General features: G+C 39.1%; 4 protein-coding genes across 7 annotated transcripts in view; 1 reads left to right on the top strand and 3 right to left on the bottom strand.

Annotated features, from left to right (window-relative positions):
• Nucleotides 1–1,726, top strand: part of RB195_008405 (uncharacterized protein) — a gene marked incomplete at both ends in the record, with an annotated part of 55,576 nt that extends 53,850 nt beyond the window's left edge. For both annotated transcript variants that reach the window (XM_064194876.1, XM_064194874.1), the window contains 3 exons: nt 945–1,089; nt 1,155–1,262; nt 1,655–1,726. In XM_064194876.1, coding sequence (XP_064046019.1) covers nt 945–1,089; nt 1,155–1,262; nt 1,655–1,726 — 325 coding nt within the window. The remainder of the gene's footprint in view (nt 1–944; nt 1,090–1,154; nt 1,263–1,654) is intronic.
• Nucleotides 1,727–4,768: 3,042 nt separating this feature from the next.
• RB195_008404 (uncharacterized protein) lies at nt 4,769–10,893 on the bottom strand (the record flags this gene model as incomplete). Of its 2 annotated transcripts, none has more annotated exons than XM_064194872.1 (10): nt 4,769–4,867; nt 4,966–5,079; nt 5,759–5,896; nt 8,005–8,160; nt 8,670–8,747; nt 8,816–8,916; nt 8,990–9,116; nt 10,332–10,429; nt 10,718–10,817; nt 10,873–10,893. In XM_064194872.1, the coding sequence occupies 10 exons, from the start codon at nt 10,891–10,893 to the stop codon at nt 4,769–4,771; spliced, it is 1,032 nt and encodes a 343-aa protein (XP_064046017.1). The 2 variants fall into 2 exon arrangements, with proteins under 2 accessions (XP_064046017.1, XP_064046018.1); XM_064194873.1 differs by having other exon boundaries at nt 10,332–10,477; nt 10,772–10,817.
• Nucleotides 10,894–11,212: 319 nt separating this feature from the next.
• Nucleotides 11,213–13,301, bottom strand: RB195_008403 (uncharacterized protein; the record flags this gene model as incomplete). Of its 2 annotated transcripts, none has more annotated exons than XM_064194871.1 (3): nt 11,213–11,302; nt 13,011–13,124; nt 13,206–13,301. In XM_064194871.1, the coding sequence occupies 3 exons, from the start codon at nt 13,299–13,301 to the stop codon at nt 11,213–11,215; spliced, it is 300 nt and encodes a 99-aa protein (XP_064046015.1). The 2 variants fall into 2 exon arrangements, with proteins under 2 accessions (XP_064046015.1, XP_064046016.1); XM_064194870.1 differs by having other exon boundaries at nt 13,206–13,217.
• A 10-nt stretch (nt 13,302–13,311) lies between these two features.
• Nucleotides 13,312–16,234, bottom strand: RB195_008402 (uncharacterized protein; the record flags this gene model as incomplete). Its single annotated transcript, XM_064194869.1, has 5 exons — nt 13,312–13,339; nt 13,746–13,819; nt 13,876–14,044; nt 14,104–14,210; nt 16,112–16,234. 5 exons carry the CDS (start codon nt 16,232–16,234, stop codon nt 13,312–13,314), a joined length of 501 nt encoding a protein of 166 aa, XP_064046014.1.
• Nucleotides 16,235–19,311: the final 3,077 nt, after the last annotated feature.

Raw genomic sequence — 19,311 nt, 5'->3', positions numbered from 1 at the left:
CATACGTATGCGTGAACAACCTCAGTAGTCACCGTAGTATTTCCTAGTAGCTACTATCAAAGAAGGTCAGAGTGATTTTGGTGCGGAGCCATGCGTGTACGCAGCAGAACTTATATCATTGCTATATTCACGCGGGGGAAATGTAGCTTCTTTTTGTCTTTGTTACGGCTAACTTTTAGGCGGTATCATCGGCTTCGTGAAGCGTCTGGAAAGTCACAATATTTGTATCAAGTCCTGCATAAATAGATAAAATTTTCTACGCGTAGTACACCTAGAACTTGTATAATTACCCCACGTCTAGATGATGTTTCACCACACGAACGTCGTGGATGGGCATAATGTTGCTTCCGCAACATTATGCCCATCCACGACGTTCGTGCGGTGAAGTAACGCGAATTTCGCTAGCGCTGTCGGTAAGAAGTTCCGTTGTGACTGCACGATCGATCGGAGGTTCGAATCCGCTCTAGCGCTCATCAAGCCTTTCATCCCTCCGGAGTCGATAAATTGACCAGACTTGTCTGAGAGGAAAAAAACACTGACTTGACACATCGTCTGGCCACCGCAAGTCATTGTATAGGCCAGTTACGCGTTCGTGAACCTCAAACGATTCCGAATTAAATTGAACGAGGTAGCGCAGGTCCCAAGCGGATTGATTAACGTCAGACCCACTTTATCCTTTATCCTTTATATCATGACCACATTTGTAAGAGATTTTGTTGAACACTAACACTTCACGAACATAATGGAACATGAAAACAGCCATTATTTTTGCACCAACCTAATATATATTAAAGACTATTAATAATCTTGCGTTTTGGTTCACATTAATAATCAACTAGTTGCTGTCACTATGCCAAGATTCAAGGAAAATCGAACTTTTACACTTCGTTTTCTTTCCCTTTTTACTTCCCGGGATTTTTTGTGGTGAATACGATGTTTTTCAGAGAGTTCTACTATATTCAAATGGATAAATTTGCTCGCCAAGCGCTCGCTGAAGGCATAACGTCCCGTGACGATATTGTGGTGACAGTTGATTCGGAGATATTTCGCACACTAAATCAACATTATAACAGAAATAACCATGTTCAGGTACGTTATTTTGGGTCGTGTAACGACTGAAATTTGACAGTATTCGCAAAAAAATTCCCATTTAGCCTCCTGAAAATCTAGTCCACGTTGTACAAGAATCATTACGTGAATTTTTCGATGCGATTCGTCTAGGGAAGGACTCGGAACCGTCGTGGAAGAAACAGATTTATAAGGTGAGCGCAACTGAAACTACTATCATTCTAGATTCTACATTTATGAATATGAGCGAGCCCAAGCGATAATAATAGCGCGTCCCGTTGAGAAATGATGAGTAATAAGTGGACATAGTGCTGCGATAAGTTTAGGCGATAAGCGCGATTATGAGCGACACCAACTTGCGAGCGACTAGGGCCAAGATGAGCGACAGTTAGTGAGTTTTTCTAATTGAAGAGAAACGAGTAGACTGCAAGAACAGCATTAATCTCTTGAGATTCTTTCTACTAACCTCGAAAAATCGAAAAACCGGGTATAAGCGGTTGTACCGCCGCTGCTCACTGGTTCTTCTAAAATTACTATTGGCTGATGGGCGGAGCAAATCCACATCACTGATTGGTCCATTTTTCAGATCATCAATCGATTAGACGATCCAATTCCAGAGTACTTCAAAGATCCGAATTTCCTTGAACGACTAGAATAATATAAAAGTACAATTGTAAACGATTTATCGATTTTATCGTTATGCTCGTAGTTGAGCGTATTTTTTTGTGTATTTTTGTTGCTGTGATGATTCATTCCATTCCTTCTAATTACTTCTGATCCATTTTTTCTTTCTTCTCTCATCTCTTTAGCTTTATTTTTTTTTCTCTTCTAGAATGAAAATGCTCTAAGTCATTCACCGTGCAATCGATGCAGGAATTGATCAGATAATCAATCAATAATCAGATATATTTGTTACGAAATGCGTTTTCTTTTCTTTATTGTGCACATTTATATTTTCTCTGTCTCGTCTATAGGTTGTTCAATCACCGTTGTGCCTAATATCGATCTTTTCGTCTCATCACATCCACATCCTATTATTATTATTGATCGGATGTATTGATTTCTCTCCGGCTTTCTCCATATGGTTTATACACTTCGTGAGCATTCCTCTGTACAGTATCATATCGTCGTCTACAATTTCTTTGTCTGTTGTTTTTAAATTTTATAGAAGGCAGAGATACAGAGTGAAGTGAATGCCTGTGTCTATGTGTGTTATCGACAAAGACGCAGAGATGTAGGTATTTGATATGAGTTGTTTTATTCCTTCGTTTTTTTTTATGTAGGATTACATAATACACATATTTATTCCAGTCCAGCTATGCGAGTTTATCGTATTATATGGTTCAATAAAATTGAGTGGAAAGTTTAACTATGATCGTTTTTGTTCTACTCACACGATTTATTGTTTCTGTAAGAGGCTCAGAATATCCTTGTGATCGTGGAAAATCCGAGAAAATAATTGCTCTTTATCGTAGAGCGGGGAGAAAAATGAATTTAGATGCAGGGAAAAGCTAAGGTGGACTGGGAAATTGTTATTATAAGTCGAAAGTATTTCTTTCTCTCAAGCAATTTTTTTTTCATTAAATTAAAATAATAAATTGAAATATTATAAATACACCTACTGAATCAATTAAATTATTGCTATTAAATTATAAAAAAGGATGCTCAGTAAGTTCCAAGTACTGAGGAAAGCCGAAGTTGAGATCCGAAGTTGTTCAAAGAAGAACAGAATGATAGATCAACCGATACGTTGATTTTTGATCATGCTGATCTCGTCCGCTTGGCACTCCATTTCGTTTTGTTCTTTGAGCGGTCTAGTGCTATTTTTTTTCCAAAATGAAAACAATTTCCTATTTGATTCTTCGAGTTCACTCTCTTTTTTTCCCTCTCCAAGCGGAAAATGAATTTCTGCGGTTAAGCCAGTCAGTTAGAGTAAGCCATTAAATAATTATAGCGCAAATGAACTTTAAAGGTGGTGTATCATAAAATTGTCCATGTTGGGTTGTTTTTCTGGATTGGAGGCTTCCTCCAGGAACCTATTCATTGGTTTTACTTGAATAAGAGGTGCAGATGTATCGCGATCGTTAGGAGGTTCCGCTATGACTCGAGGATCGTTCCATGGTTCGAAATGTTCTACTTGCAACTAAGCCTTACATCCTTCCGGGAATAAAATTAAATATTAATATTAAATAAAATTTCGGGACTGATGTAGCGCAGTCGTTGGCAGGTTTTGCTGCAGTTGTAGGTTCGAATCCGCCCTAATGCCAACCAAGTCTTTCATCGCTCCGGGGTCGATAAATTGGTACCAGACTTGTCTGGGAGGATAAAAACACTGACTGGACACATCGGCTAGCCACCGCAAGTCATAGTACGGGGCCAGTTACACGTTCGTTAGCCTCAAACGATTCTGAATTGAAGTGAACGTGGGGGCGCTGGTCCCAAGCGGATTAGTTAACGCCAGAAACTTTATACTAAGTCCTTTTGCTCGAGGAGAGAGACCTTTGAGGAGACCTGATTGACTGTCGGCAACTTCGCTCAAGAAAGCAGTCCGTTTTCACGTACCTCGTAGGAACAAACGCCGTTTTTCCGTCATTTTTGAGGACGATTAGGGGCAATTGAGTGTAGCCACGCCCATACTCGTGATCTACAACTCAAACTCTATACATGGTCCCCCAGAGACCCCAATTTCGTGTTGCGTTTAGAAGCCAGGATTATGAATTCAGGCACAGCAAGAAAAAGATTGATCAAAAAGAAAAAAAAGTAGTAAAAAGTAGTAAAAAAATGTATACCTAAAAGCTCATAAAACAGCTTCAGGCTAGTTGATCTACTCCAATGTGTTTTGAAGCTACAAATTCTCTATGGAAATGCTCCAAATTAGTTTTTCTAAGTATGCGGACCTGTAGCTACTTTCTTTCAGAATATCCGGACGGAGACATCTATCAAATACGCAAAATCGTCTAAGAGTTCGGATGCATCCCTTAAAGCAATGACTTGGTACGTTTAACCACATCATTAGTGTTTTATTATTTCTTTCTCGAAAATACCCTAACCAGAAACATTCAAATAAAAGTAGTTTATAAGGGAAATGTAGTGTTACAGTAATATTTGACAAGGTAACGCATCGGTAGCAGCACATATATAGTTGGGTTAAAACGACATGGAGCGCGGTGCAGTTGCGTAAGCGGTTGCGTTCGAAGCGGGGCGGTGAAGCGTTGCGGTCGAGCGAGGACCCCCTGTTACCACGGTTCATTGCTAAAGTTCGCGATGGTCCCACGTCCATTCCAACCGCCATCTCATAATCAATAAAGTCTCTTAAGCGATCTATTCAAGTAAAACCAGTGAGGAGGCTGCTCAGGGAATCGGCACATGTGAAAAGGCAGCGTTTTGAGCCGCTTCGCAGGAAAATTCGTAAAAAATTGACGTTTCCCACGTCGCTTCCCAGCATTATCAGGAAGAATTGAATTCATCACGGTTCATACTCATAATCTGCACCCTTAACTTCCTCTTTTCGTGGAGAGATCCCAACATCGTCAATTTTTTGGTTTTGCTGCTTTTAAGAGGGAGTAAATTACGGCACTTCTCAATCCCTAAAACTTAACATTAAAAATTTTATTGTACACTTGAAATATTCGCTGAAGAGAATATTATGAGGATTGTTTTTTTTCTGACAGTTTCTTGCTGCAGAGAAATACGGGGCCGATCACAACGGGAACGCCATTGCATTTCTTCCTATTCCTGGCTTAACAATATCCAAAGATTTTGGTTCACCCTCATCCATTTTGTAGCGAATTACAGAAGCCTAAAAATGTCTCTTCATTAAAGGGACTTGCTGCGTGCGACCGTGTGGCGGCCTCTCGAAAATCAATAATTCATTTTTACTATACTACTACTATGTACATTCAATCCTTGAAATGTTACTGCTGCAGCATAATTTCTGAAATTATCCAAGTATGCCACGGCTGAGACGATTGTAAGCGCTTCTTTTGGATAGTTGAGAAATCCTTCATCGACCTGAACTTTGTCTCATAAGTCACGCATGGATCAATACTTCATGCAACAAATGCTAGACTGTTAGGGTTTTGCATATCTTCTTCTCCCATTTTTGATTTTCCCACTCTGGGATTTGCAATATGTTCTGTCCCGGGAGCTACTGGAGGGCAATTAGAAAATCAATAAAATCGATCTTTACACGAATCCAATCCAGACGGGCCGATGCAGTACACGGAAAAATGCATCGGAATCGCACTGCTTTACGGGAAAATGATTCCTCGTACAGCAAAGATAACACGAAAATTTCTGAAGGGGCTATTCTGGACCGGGTTAGGCCGTGGCTCCCCCTCTTCCAACAACACCAACTTTGCCCCTCCGACTATCATGAGCTCCGGGTCCTGGAACAGCATTATGCGCGAAAAAAAAAACTTTTAAGGACTTAGATTACCTTAAAAACGTACTCAACAATTTTTTATCGTCGCATCTCTTCCCCTTCTGGAAGAAGGGCATTAAGACCGTTAAATGGTTACATGTTCCTGATATTGATCCTTGATTTGTATTTTTATAGAACAAAAAAAATCTTTTTTTTTCAAAAGTGGCAAAGAAGATATGCAAAGAAAATTTAAAAAATGCAGCCAGAATTTTTTTGAAGGGTGTAGGTGTAAGGTCAAACAGCTATCGATCGTTATTGATTACCTACCAATTGTCTACCGCGTACAATAAGTGCTAGATTATTTGCTTTGCAAAATGCTGTGCATTGTGATTCAGTGAATGTGGGTATACCATCATCGGTAGCGATCGGTGTCGCTTCCAGTTTCATTACTGTCCATGCAGCTTCCTGAAAAACGTCCTTATGATAACATTCTACCATCCTTGACAATCTTGGCTCTTGCTTCACGTTGACAATCCGCAAGTTGCCATTATTATGTCAAGATTTAAGGAAAATCGAACCTTTACAGCCCTTACGGTACTATTTTTAAAGGCATCACGCCACCAATCTGAGGTGATACGGATTTCAGGTGGAGTATTCGTATACGGGATCGTAGATTATGGAGAGGGGATGATTCCGTCTATTTCTTCCTAATTGCCGTAAAAACGGCCCGGAAGATACTGCTTCGAGCGTTTCGGCACGCTATTTTCTACAACGAGTTCGACTGGAGCGCGCCAGCCTTGTGCGGCGCCGCATCTTCCGGGCCGTTTTTTACGGAAATTAGGAAGAAATAGACGGGATCACCCCCCTCTCCATAGTCTCCCATTCCGTATACGAATACTCCACCTGAAATCTGCACCACCTCAGATTCGTGGGTTGATGCTTTTAAGCCATGATTTTAATAGATAGTCCATAAAATTCGTTTAAACTCAACCATTTATAGAGCAAGTTACTTTATAGTAGCTTCTTTCACTGTTATACTACGCTAGTGACAGTATAAAATCAACTCTTGGTTGCCTATGAGATGAACATTCCATTAAAAAAAAACTTTAACCTATGCTTTATAATTTTGTAATTTCTCTTACGTTGCGTTCGAGTTCTACCCGCTTATCTCGTTTATACCCGCCTTCATCCACTCTTACCTCAGAAGATTTGTACTAGGCGATCTACAGGTGTTGGTTAGCGTCTATGAAGTTTTTATTTTTGATTTTTCTTACCCCCTTACCGTATTTCGTAGCTAGCACTATTAATGATCTACCACAGACTTCAAGTCTTAGGGTTGCTAATAAAATGAAAAAGTCTCTGGCGTATCAACCTGCTTGGGACCCGCCACCACGTCCACTTCAATTCAGAATCATTTAAGGTTTACGAACATGTAACTGGCCTCATACAATGACTTGCAGCGACCAGCCGATGTGCAAGTCAGTGTTTTTATCCTCTTAGACAAGTCTGGTACCAATTTATTCTATCCCGAAAAGATGAAATGTGATGAAAGGATGAAATGAAATGTAATGATGACCGCTATTAGCGTTGCTAATAGCGTCGATGGTTGCTAAAAATCCTTTCGCAAGGTCGTACGCCGACAACGAATGGGGTACTCATTAGCACGTTAGAATTCCTGGTCCTTGTCAATTTTCGCAAGGCCACGCAGAATGGTAGAATGGTGAAAGCCTATGGCGGGTACTAACCTCTCAGTAAAAACATGGAATAAAATATGAATCCTCCACAACATTCCGTAGTTTGTGTACGTACACCTCGTTGATTTGATCATCGATCAGAATCGTTCAGCGAACAATTGCTACTTCTACTTTTGGATGTAGCGAATCACGTCGTTCACGCCTTGAAAAAGACGTGACTTTTGCCGTGTGTTTGGACTAAGTTGGCGTGGGCGTAGGTTCGGTCCTGAACCCAAAAGTGTCGTAGAAAAAAAGGTGGGTCCGGTCGGGTATGGTGATATTTCTGTTCTAAACAAGAATAAGAGGAATAAACTGATGTATGGTAGCGAGTTTGGTAAAAGTCCTCATGTGGTGAACCTCCTGGTTCCTCTTAATTATAAAAAAAATATGAACATAAAAAATAAAACGGAAAAGACGATGTTGTCAAATAAACACATCGGAAGAGACCTCTGCGACAAGGTGATCGATGGTTCGATGTCGACCCAGTGCCAACCAAGCCTTTCATCCTTTCAGGGTCGATTAAATGGTTAAAACAAAAACAAATAAATAGATAAAAATAGAAATAAATAAAAAGAAAAATAAATAAAATTAAAAAATAAAATAAAATGGCTGATCGACTAGGCTCCGCGGTTCATTGTATGCGTCTGTTTCACGTTCGTAAACCTCAACCGATTTTGAATTGAAGTGAACGCGGCGGCGCAGGTCCCAAGCGGATTGATTAACATCAGACACTTTAGCCTTTATCCTCTACACCTATGCGACATCCCAATACTTCACGATTTATACTTGGAGCGACAAAACATCGCTTCACGGTAGTTGCTCCTGTTCTTTCGAACTCACCATACAAATCACCTTGTCGAATTGATTCATTGATGATCGTACACATCCTCGAAGTGCTTGTAAACCATGTTCACGTATTGTAGGACCTGGTCCACCGGGAAGGCACAATATCCTCTGACCAATCATTGCTCCAATCGGCATCTGTGCTACAGTACGCTGAAATGCAGGTAATTTTTCCCGATATGATCACTATATACGCAAAACTTCCGCAAAAATGCGGTTATGTGACGGATCACTGTGTAAAGGCTTGAATTTACCTCCAACGTAACGAATTAACGTAATTTTAATTTGTAATTCAAAATTTCAATATTATACAGCGGTGATTCACATTTCTGCCTTCACATTTCATCCATTCACGTTTCTTCTTTGATTAGAAACTAATTCTAGGACTATTTAAGTTAATAGTTCGATTATTTATCGTTATTCTCTTTGTCTAGCCTCAGTTTTAATTCATTCTCGCCTGATAATCGCTTGAACTCGTCAGCGCTCGCTCCTTTCTCCAATTTTTTTTTCCCCGTGGACCTCTCCTCCTTCATTGCACAAATCTAATTTTCAAAAGGAAAAATTGAGTCAAAAGTCCAGTATTGATCGGTGGATCAAGGTGTTAATCAAAGTATTTGTCAAATCCAGGAGTTATAAATCAATAACAGTTCATAATGACCTACCATCATAGTTTCCGAAACCTTAAGCACTGAGTCACGTGGCACACGCCGTCTCATCAGCATATCATCGAGGCCCAAATTCTGCAAATACGATGCGTTCTATTCGTGCTCCACTACCAATCAATCAATCAATACTTTGGCTATTGAACCTTCATTGATGCTGGCTCTTCAAGATGTCCTTTGAGTAGATAGATTTTATTAGGATATAAACATTTCAAGCACATAAGCAAAAGTAGACTTTCAAATGGTCCTAAAGCGAAATCCTCAATAATCAAACTGTACTATTGATTTCGATGGTAGATTTAGAACAGCCGAAAACTCACCGAAACCAAGACCAAAATAACATCCAAGAAAGACGTAGGTTTTTACCGGTGGCATACCTACTAGCGATAAAAGAGTTATTAGAGAGTCACCCTCTCCATAAATTGGACCCATCACAGTGATTTCACCCTATAACTGGTTAAGCTATAACTATAACGGTCTGTATTTCTTGCTTAGATCATAAAAATATGGAAATTCTGCGCAACTAGGCGTCGGTTTTGTTTTCAACCGAGTCCCTGCTGCGCGCCTTCGATTGCTGCAGTGGAGGGGGAGCAGAGGATCCGTCCGTCAGGCAAAGCAAAACACTTCGTGGCAGACGCGTCGCGGTTACCCTGGCGAACATTTTCGGCTTGTAGCTCACTCCTTCCAGCATTTTTCCACATCCATCCGCTTTCATTATGAAGCGTTTAGGTGGTGAATATTTATTCTTGGTGGCACTGTAATGTGCTTAACCTTGAGCAGAAGAAAGGGCAAGAAATGTTTGCGTTAGGAACAGAAAAAAGCGGAACAGTAGTGGGTGTGTCGTGGTCGCCTAGGAGCATTTATAGTAGGGTCAAAACCAGATGAACCACTTGGTGCAATTGCATAAGCGGTTGCGCTCAAAGCGGCGCGGTGGAGCGTAGCGGTTGGAATTGAGGTGGGTGAAAAGCAGCGATGAACGGTGATAGTAAGGGTCCTCAGCCGATCCTAACAGATACGCTACATCGCACCTCTTCGAGCGCAACCGCTTACGCAACTGCGCCGCGCTTCATGTCGTTTTGACCCGACTATATGTACCGGCAAATATATACCCATAGGGAGTGGAATCGGGATTCAACTCCGCAAACGATGGATGACTTTAATGGCATTCCGACAGAACTACCAGGATCCTTATTGTCATTCCAGACTTATAAATATGTACAAGACCGCTATGTGTGCCTTCTACACTCCACTGTCGAGTTTGGGCTGATTCTTTTCTTAATTTTTTTCTGGGCCCAGTGATCCATAGTCAATAATATCGCCACACTCTTGCTCTTTTTATAGACTCTATGCTCTCTTTATATTGGCCATACTCCTGCCTGGACCACTCGCTCTCTTTCGCTTCCGGAAACTAAACGAGCAGTTGAGGAGGCGTCGAGTATAAACTACACTTCTCTCCATTCGTATCTCAACGACTGGGATCTTTTCCATGAACGCTTTCAGAATTCCAGTAGTTCCTTGTTGTAAGACATTGCCAACAGCTCATCTCTACACTATTAGGAGCGGACAGTCGGGGAATCGCGTCGAGTATAAACTATTCTTTTCTTCAACACTAAAATTTTTTAAACTAAATTCTATCGCATCCTTTTCTCATATAAAACTCACAGTGAGTTCTAATAGAGTAGGTTCCTTTTCCATCAAATCGCTAACTTTATACAACAATGTCAACAATACATCTACTTTCAAAGTTGGTTTCGGTCCTTCTGGATAAAAATTCAGAATATAATTCCATATATTTTTCGCGAACAGCTCTGAAACAATCATAGCTGCGTAATCCGGAAAAACTATCCATACGTTTGTTTCAGACAAGTTTTTTTTTCATTTTAATGTTGTACTTCGTTGTCATTGGAGATGCATCTTCATTTCTCATAGGTATTTGACTCAGGAAAATGCAAAGGTGACCGCTGCGATTGACCTACTCGCAATCAATAACTACTCAAAATGACATCGTAACTTTTGCAAGCATTGCCGCGATAACAACGTAGTACAACCAAGATACACATTGATACAAGGTGGAACCATCTCTAATCCAGGATTTTCTTTACCCATGTTAATGTTCGTCGGCGTTACGCCTTGAGTCAATTCGATTGTCTGAAATCAATCAATGATCGATCCCCATCCAGTAGACTCATTAACGTGGACGCACCTCTGGTTCAGCGGTCAGCATGCTTTCACGGTACAATAAAGTGAACCCCACCACACGATTTAATCCGAATGTTTTTGTGGATATGGAATGATTATAGTAAATAAGTTAGTCGTGATATGGAAAACACTTTTCCTTAGGGTAAATACAGCGTAACTGTAAACTAATATAGAGGAGAAAAACCATAGAGTATTTATGAGCACGAGAAAACAACACAATTAAAACATCATAAAACAAAAACCAAACGAAATTTGAAACAAATCACGTATTTATCAACATTTTGAAGTAGAATTAGAAATTTAAATGGAACCAGGCAGTTTTGAAGTCCTCATCATCAAATGGACTAAATTGATGGCACGCTAAAACAGTACTTCTGGCAGAAGTTCATGAGTTCCCTGAGACACGCAGCACCCTCCTCATTTTTGAGGTTGTTCTGAAAAGAAAACAAGCTTTGTTTCTAGCAAAACTTCGACGACACATATTCTCAATCTCAGAACTACTACTAAATGACATGAACCAAAGTGTATGGGGAGGGCAGATTAATCGTACAGGACACAACCCGAAAGAGCCGCATATGCCACCCTGATTGTTAACAGCGCCCGATGCCTCTTCAAGTCCGATCAATCAGAGATTTGAGTATACACTCTGGACATATAGGAGCTATACGGAAGTTTGGCGTTGATGCATGAAGTCGAGTAAATTCTCCAGAGAAGATCATAAAGTATAAAGGATAAAGTGTCTGGCGTTAATCAATCCACTTCGGACCCACCACCACGTTCGCTTCAATTCAGAATCGTTTGAGGTTCACGAACGTGTATCTGGCCTATACAATGACTTGCGGCGATGTGTCAAGTCAGTGTTTTTATCCTCCCAGACAAGTCTGGTACCAACTTGCCGACCCCGGAGGGATGAAAGGCTTGGTGAGCACTAGGGCGGATTCGAACCTCCTTTTACTATTGATTCTGCAGACACAGTGGACGCTCCTACCATTTCGAATCATGGATCGATCCTGGAGTCATAGCGGAACCTCCTAACGATCGCGATCCATCTGCACCTCCTATTTAAGTAAAACCAATGAATAGGTTCCTGGAGGAAGCCTCTAATCCAAAAAAAAAAAACAACCTAACATGGACAATTTTGTGATACACCACCTTTAAAGTTCATTTGCGCTATAATTATTTATCGGCTTACTCTAATTGACTGGCTCAACCGCAGAAATTCATTTTCCGCTTGGAGAGGAAAAAAGAGAGTGAACTCGAAGAATCAAACAGGAAATTGTTTTCATTTTGGAAAAAAAAATAGCACTAGACCGCTCAAAGAACAAAACGAAGTGGAGTGCCATACGGACGAGATCAGCATGATCAAAGATCAACGTATCGGTTGATCTATCATTCCGTTCTTCTTTGAACAACTTCGGATCTCATTCCCTCAGTACTTGGAACTTACTGAGCATCCTTTTCTTTATAATTTAATAGTAATACTTATTTAATAAGTTTAATAATACGATTTAATAAGTACATTTATAGTATTTCAGTTTAATATTTTAATTTTATGAAAAAAATGCTTGAGAGAAATACTTCCGACTTATAATAACAATTTCTCAGTCCACCTTAGCTAGGAATTAGGAACGACATTATTCCAGCAACGAGCAGGGAGACGTGAGTGGCTTGTGGAAGTAGAACACTTCTCTTAACGCCGCATTGATCTGCGCTTCAGAAACTTGGACGCTTCGCAACTGATAACAAAATGCTACCAGGTTAAGAACTGCTATCAGTGATTATTTCGTAGGAGCGCTAGGTTTAAGTCATCTCACGCAATCATCCAGTGTTCTACTCCAAATCAACCATGGATGATCAAGGAAATCACTTCTTTTGCCAAAGTCAGACACGCTGGACATACGATTGATTTCAAAAGCATATGAGCAATTTTAACGAAAGTCTATTGTAACCTTTATGGCATATGATCTATAGCAGGTGCAATAGATCTTTTTCGATTAGGACTTCAATAATGGAATTAAAGTCCTAAGATACAAGCCATAAGATAGGCTCAGTTGTCAACTTCCAAAATGTTCTTATATACTTCATCAGTTATTGAAATATAATTCCAGCCGATTGTCAAGAACCAAATAACTTAATAGTTACCCGATTATTGTAAGCGTGAAGCATTGCAGCCACAGCGTTGCAGATTTTCCATAATTGCGCTACTTTAATACGACGTTTAGCAATCGTTCGAATAGTCTTCTTTCCTTTAAATGCCTTAAATAATCCCAAACCTAAGATTTACTTATATAAATAGTGAAATTGAGTTTAACGATGAAGTAGAGAATTACAACACACCTCCAATATCATGGAGCGCAACACATTAGGTCTCAAATCCGGTGGCAAATCGATTAAATACGATTCATGTCTCCTTTTCACAAATTCATCGAACATTTTATTAAAATCACAAATATTTCTTCCGCCAACAGCTACTGAAATAAAAATGAATAAATTAACTGAATTAAGGTTAGCTATGTAAAACACTGTCCACGTTGAATTCTATCTGTGAGTGATCCAATCCAATTGGGTCACTCATAGACAGAATTCAACACGAGGTTCAACAGAAAAACAGTAAAAAGGAAATACAGCCCCTATCAAGTGCATTACAAAAGAACACATTATATGCTTTTGCAAATAAGCTCCAAATACACCCAAAAGCACCTGTAATTTGTGCAGGAAGAAATTTGAAGCACTTCATTCCAGTACTTTTGTTCTTCCCTAAAAAGTGCCCTCAAAATCTTCTAAATTTCCGAACTGTTTTTCTTTCGTCCTCAACTTTTAGTCATGCTTCCTAATCTGTTGTGAACAATAGAATTATTTTTAAAAAAGGTATCTCACCTCGAGGAAAAACACCACCAAAATCGACTTCTGGCCATGTTTCTGATGTCCCCTCCTTTCTCGTAATCATCATCCTAAAATTTAACTCAGAAAAGTGATCGGATAATTTTTAACTTTTTCTCCAACTCACAATTGTAATCACTGGTACGGTTCGGCTGTTGTTGTTTGGTCTGAATTTGTTCCGAATAACCACTGCATATCTTGTCAAAGAGCCTGCCCACAATTTATATTCTACGTATCTCTTTGCGAGGCATTTCGAGATTGAGCGATCAAAGACATTTGGGTCCTTTTTCAATACCCTTGAATGTTAACAAATTCTAAGAGTTCAATATAGATAACAGCTAACATGTCGACCTACAGAGCTGTGCATTTCCTATATACTTGTCGTCTTTCGTCGGTGCTTCTCTTGACTTTCACGGTGCTACAAATGTGTGGCCAAATTTTGACGCCATAAATGCGCAAATTCTGCAAAGAAATTACAGAAAACATGTGGAAGTTCGTTTGATATAGAACCAGATATCTGCTCTTTATATTTCAGCAGATTTTTTTGTGCATGCCAACGGAAATAACTTAGAGATAACTATGTTTGTCCACAGCAGAATATAGTTAAGATTTTAAGTTACGAACAAAATCTTATAGATGCCTAAAAAAACTGACATTTGCTTCTTACCGTATACATATCTACACTGGCATACTACTACAGCTACAGGTTAGGATGGATGCGTAACCTCACTCGCGGAAAAAGAATCAACGCTTTGTTGCAAACATGAATGTAAGTGTCCAAAGAAATCAGAATATTGTGAAGAAATCATAAAAATATTTGCATTTGCAAAATCGTAGAAGTAGGTGACACTACAGAACATTCCAAAAAATTCTACTAACACCATATACATTTCAAGTCGTGATTCGTTCCAAACATGATACGTCAGCTCCTACTAGAAACAAGCAATACCTAGTTAAGCTTTCGAAAATCCACCTAAGAATAAATGAAGACTGAAACAAGTAAACGTAACACTCTCATGTCATCCATACGTTTTTTTTTAATTTTTGCTATCGAAATACAAAAAAGCAAAGACAAAAAGAAATAAAGAAAGTTCAACCGCCTTATCTAACCATACCAAAAGAAGCATCGATCATGGCGTGAATGCAGCGCACAATGACCTACGTCACAGCACCATACTATGGTATAATATAATAATTACCAGACGTTACACCATAGCTTTATCGCGTGAATGCACCACACAGGTTAACTTTAATACGATTTAAGAAAAACTTGAGCTATCCAGAATCTCGTTCATCACAAATGCTGCGAAAAAAAAATGAAGCACCGATACTGTTTTGAAGTAGAACGTACTAAAAATTTGTCATAGAAGTGCGATAGTTTGTTTCTTTTCGGTACATTACGGTATGTTCAAATAAACAGCACAACTCGACTATAGATGTGAAAGGAATAGATTCCGCATTTGAAGGATTTTTTTTCCCAAATGTTAGGTCGCCAAAGTGAACGGTTTGGAATCACAGGAAAGATATAGTTCAACATTTTAATAATATAAAGTACTCGCTACAATTTGTGATTTAGTTTCATACTGGCGAAATTCACAGTCGAAATCTTTTTTTAACGACATTTACAAAATCTCAACCTCGGCACTCTCAATAACAAAGTTGTTTTCAGCAGTTTCACTCATCTCGTTGAACCCTAGATCTATCGTACTACTTGCAATAAACGTATTAAAATATACAACTCAAAATGTTACGACATTACGAAATATCGTGAGTGTAATTGAGTATGTCAAATCGTGAAGATCTACTGAAAATTCCAGTTTTTTTTAAAGGAGGAGCTATGAACAGATTCCCTAACCAGTTCTGGGATTCCCGATGATAATTTGAGTGTTTGGAGGTCATCAAATCCACTTTCGTTCGCATTTTTAGGAGCAAATTTCCACGAGCACAAAGGATAGAAACCAACCATGGTATTACAATAAAAACCAGATTTTTGATGACAGCGTGTGAACCTACGGCAATTTCTGCAGTGACTGTAAATAGCGGATGCATAGGTGAACAGCCTTTTGACTATACTATCAAAATATGACTTTCTTTAAAAAAAAAAGGAATAAGAAGCCCAAAGAAAATAAAAACGGATCCTTTTTTAGAAAATGAAGGAAAATAACGCTATTTCAGCTTTATTTTTAACTTTTGGCATGAATTCAAAATATGTAGGGAATTTTCTGCTTTGTTGAAATTGTAGGCAATCATTACATAACAATATTCCATCAATTTTGCACTTCTAATAGTCATACACTGCACAAACAAGTACTAGAACAATCAAATCTGTGATCCAAACAGACGCGCGAAAAAAAATGACATACCTCATCAACTTTAGTAATATCTAAGTCGATTTCATCGACAGGAGCGGAGATCACGCCGCTTTCTTCATTCTCTTCATAGAAATCTGGTTCCTCTTCTTTAATAATAATATCACCTGAGGACATACTTCAGTGACCCAGTTGAAACTGTTCCTAAAATTTCCAATATAGTTAATTCTCAAACGAAATGAACAATCGAAAACGATACGATACAAAAGTAAATTTCTACTGACGTACTGACCGTAGTAAAAAAAAATTGCTAGTCCAACAAAAGAACTGTCTCCTGCTACAAATCGTGCGATGTTCCTTATGTTTTTATTTAGAAACTTTTAGAATATTCCGTTTTCGTTAGAAGAACAAGAATGATAAGAATAATAAGAACAGAGCCTTCTATCATTTCTCACTTAAAGTTTTTGAGTCAAACCTTTCCTGAGTTTCAAAACAACTCCTCACGAAAAGAGAAGTTCAGCGGTAGATTAAGTATATGTGGCAATGTTTGATATGTGTAATCTCAGTCTAGTTATACGATCCTACATCTAGCTGTACATATAGTAAATTAAACCGGTGACAGCCGGAACCTAGATCAACACCTCATTGACAGATATTGATACTGTTCTGTAACCGGAAACAACCGCGACATATCCGCAAGAACTCTGAACTATAAGAAATATAGAATTAGCGGTCCACTCTCTGGATTACAGCGGATACATCGTAGTTCTCTCTATCTTTATGACTGAGGCTCTAGTTTAGGATATATAATCACCAACTTAATGACTTTTATATGTCTAGATCTCCCTTTTTTTCCTTGGTTGCGGTGACCATCGGTGAAACACATATACTTATTAAAACAGTTTAAAACTTTTAGAATTGTTAATCCTAAAATGTTACTGATACGCTAGTACATTTACTGAAACATGTACATCGTTTCTATCCTCATAACTTTCCAAAATGTCCAAAAAATTTCCATAAGTTCATTCGAAAGTGACCCTACTCTAATTGGAGGAACATAGGAATATATTATCGTAAACTAAACGTAAGAAAAGAAACACTCTTTAAAAAAAGCCAGCAAAGCATTAAAAATTGAAAATAAAAGATAGGAGAGAATAAATACTTCACAGCGAAGGTAGGTAAACACTTAGGTAAACAACTTAGGTAAACACGAAGAAATAAAAAGAAATATGGTAATGACTTAAGAAATTGCGTCTAGTGAATGGAACAGCCCAATGTGGCAGGAATAAACGGAAAAAAACAAACAAAAATTTAATTCATGAAACAAAAAACATTATCGAAGCATGTAGTGTGAGACGCTATAAATAAAACGAGAAGTTTTAAGTGTCAGAATTGGTTCATTCAAACGCTTCTCTCTCTTTTTAAAATCTCCTCATTCACCGGGAACCTCAGTTTTCTTGCTCAATATTGTCCAAACAAATGTTTTTAAATGAATCAAATTGAAAACCGTAGGAGTTCTTTGTGGGAAGGAGAAGCGTAGGAATGATCCAACAATGCTCTACGTCGAGTCGGTGGTGATTTTCTTTGTTCACACGACCGCGCTACGCGTTCGATTTGAGCACGATAGCGAGAGAGGTGCAGACGAAACGAAAGAAGTGCATCTGTTGCGGCAGATGCGTCGGGTCATCGGGGGAAAGAATTCCAGAACTTTGCAGAACCAATTTACTTTACGATTCGTTTATATTAGAGGAATTTAATCCGCTTAAACAAACCGTAGTCAGTTTAGCTCTCGAAAATAGAATTTTACATAGGAATAAAGGAAGATTGGAACGGGTATGCATAGTACTATGATGTCGTCCACACATTTTTTTTAAATTTTTGCCATCGAAACAGAAAAAACAAATACAAAAAGATACTAAAAAGTTTAACTTTCATATTGCAGGAATGTGATCCGCTCTGCTCCAGTAACTTTTAGCTTTCCTTAATTAGTACATGCTACAAGCAGATATATAATATGAAAAAAAAAACACGACAACGTAATATGAACGAAACCTTGATGTGCATTTATAGAAAAAAAATGAAATTATCGCTGATTGTAAAAAAAAACGCACATACCTACGGTTTACGAAGTATTTCGTAACCTCATAAGGGACGTGCGTTACGCAATTTCGATTTCGTAATCGAACGTGTGCGCACGAACGCCGTTCGGTCACTCACTGTTCGATGTGCTGGCATGCGTTAAAATAGTTCGTGCTCGTAAGAGAGTACAACAGCAAACGCACGCAAACGAACGTCAGCGCTACTCCGCAATCATCGTCGCTAGCAGCATCGCTTACGCTATGCTAACTCTGCGCTACGTACGTACGTACCTACATTTGACGGAAGCACGTATGGTCGGAGGAACTGCTAACGAGTAACTGATGTGGTGGATCGTCCACATCACCACCTTATCACGTTCGCTCAAGTCCAAACATGTAATCACAGGCTATTTTACCGTTTCAAACACGAATTCCACCGCTACGATTCGTAACAGGACCAACGTATAAAATCGATAAAACGAACGCGGATCTTCAATCACAAAGAATTTCGTGAAACAACATGTAGGAAACGAAGAAAAAAAGAAAGAAGACATGCAAAATGCGACAGCAAACCTGACATAGAGCGTCACGATTAAGAAGAAATCCAGGATTTGTTGTGATCACCGGTAGCACTGGTCGTGAGCTACCTCCTTCCATCTTTATACGCGGCCATGATTGGTGTGAATACTTATCTTTTGCTGTATTCTTAATCTCCAACCGTATCCTACCGTCCATTTAACATAGCTGTAAGAAAACGAAAATTTTCACCGACTTTATCACTGAGTAAAGTTAGGATCGAACGAGGATGCTCAAAGATTTATGTTCGTCATAGTCGGTTACCTAAGGGTATGATGTGAGATAGTACCATCGAGACAGCTATACCTAGGTCCCAAAGCGAATATCCAGATTAATGTCCTTGCCTCATTTTGCTGAGGCTTTGGCGCTTGACTATTGGTTGATGGGCGAAATGGCGGTAACGCCAATGTGCACTCACACATCTACCTCTGTCGAACGTGGATCGCGAACATCCTTGCTTTTAAAAAAATTTAGTCGTTTATACTTAGTCGTTCTCCTGGGTTGCATTTCCAGTACTATGCCCAACGGCTGTTGCTCCAGCCGGTCAAAAAGGCATCGCTGAGAATTTTACAAGTTCAGCTGTGCTCGTATGGCTCGATT

Source organism: Necator americanus, chromosome III (assembly GCF_031761385.1).
Source record: "Necator americanus strain Aroian chromosome III, whole genome shotgun sequence".
Taxonomy (NCBI): domain Eukaryota; kingdom Metazoa; phylum Nematoda; class Chromadorea; order Rhabditida; family Ancylostomatidae; genus Necator; species Necator americanus.
Note: the sequence above shows the minus strand (reverse complement) of the source record. Positions and strands in the feature narration are given on the sequence as shown.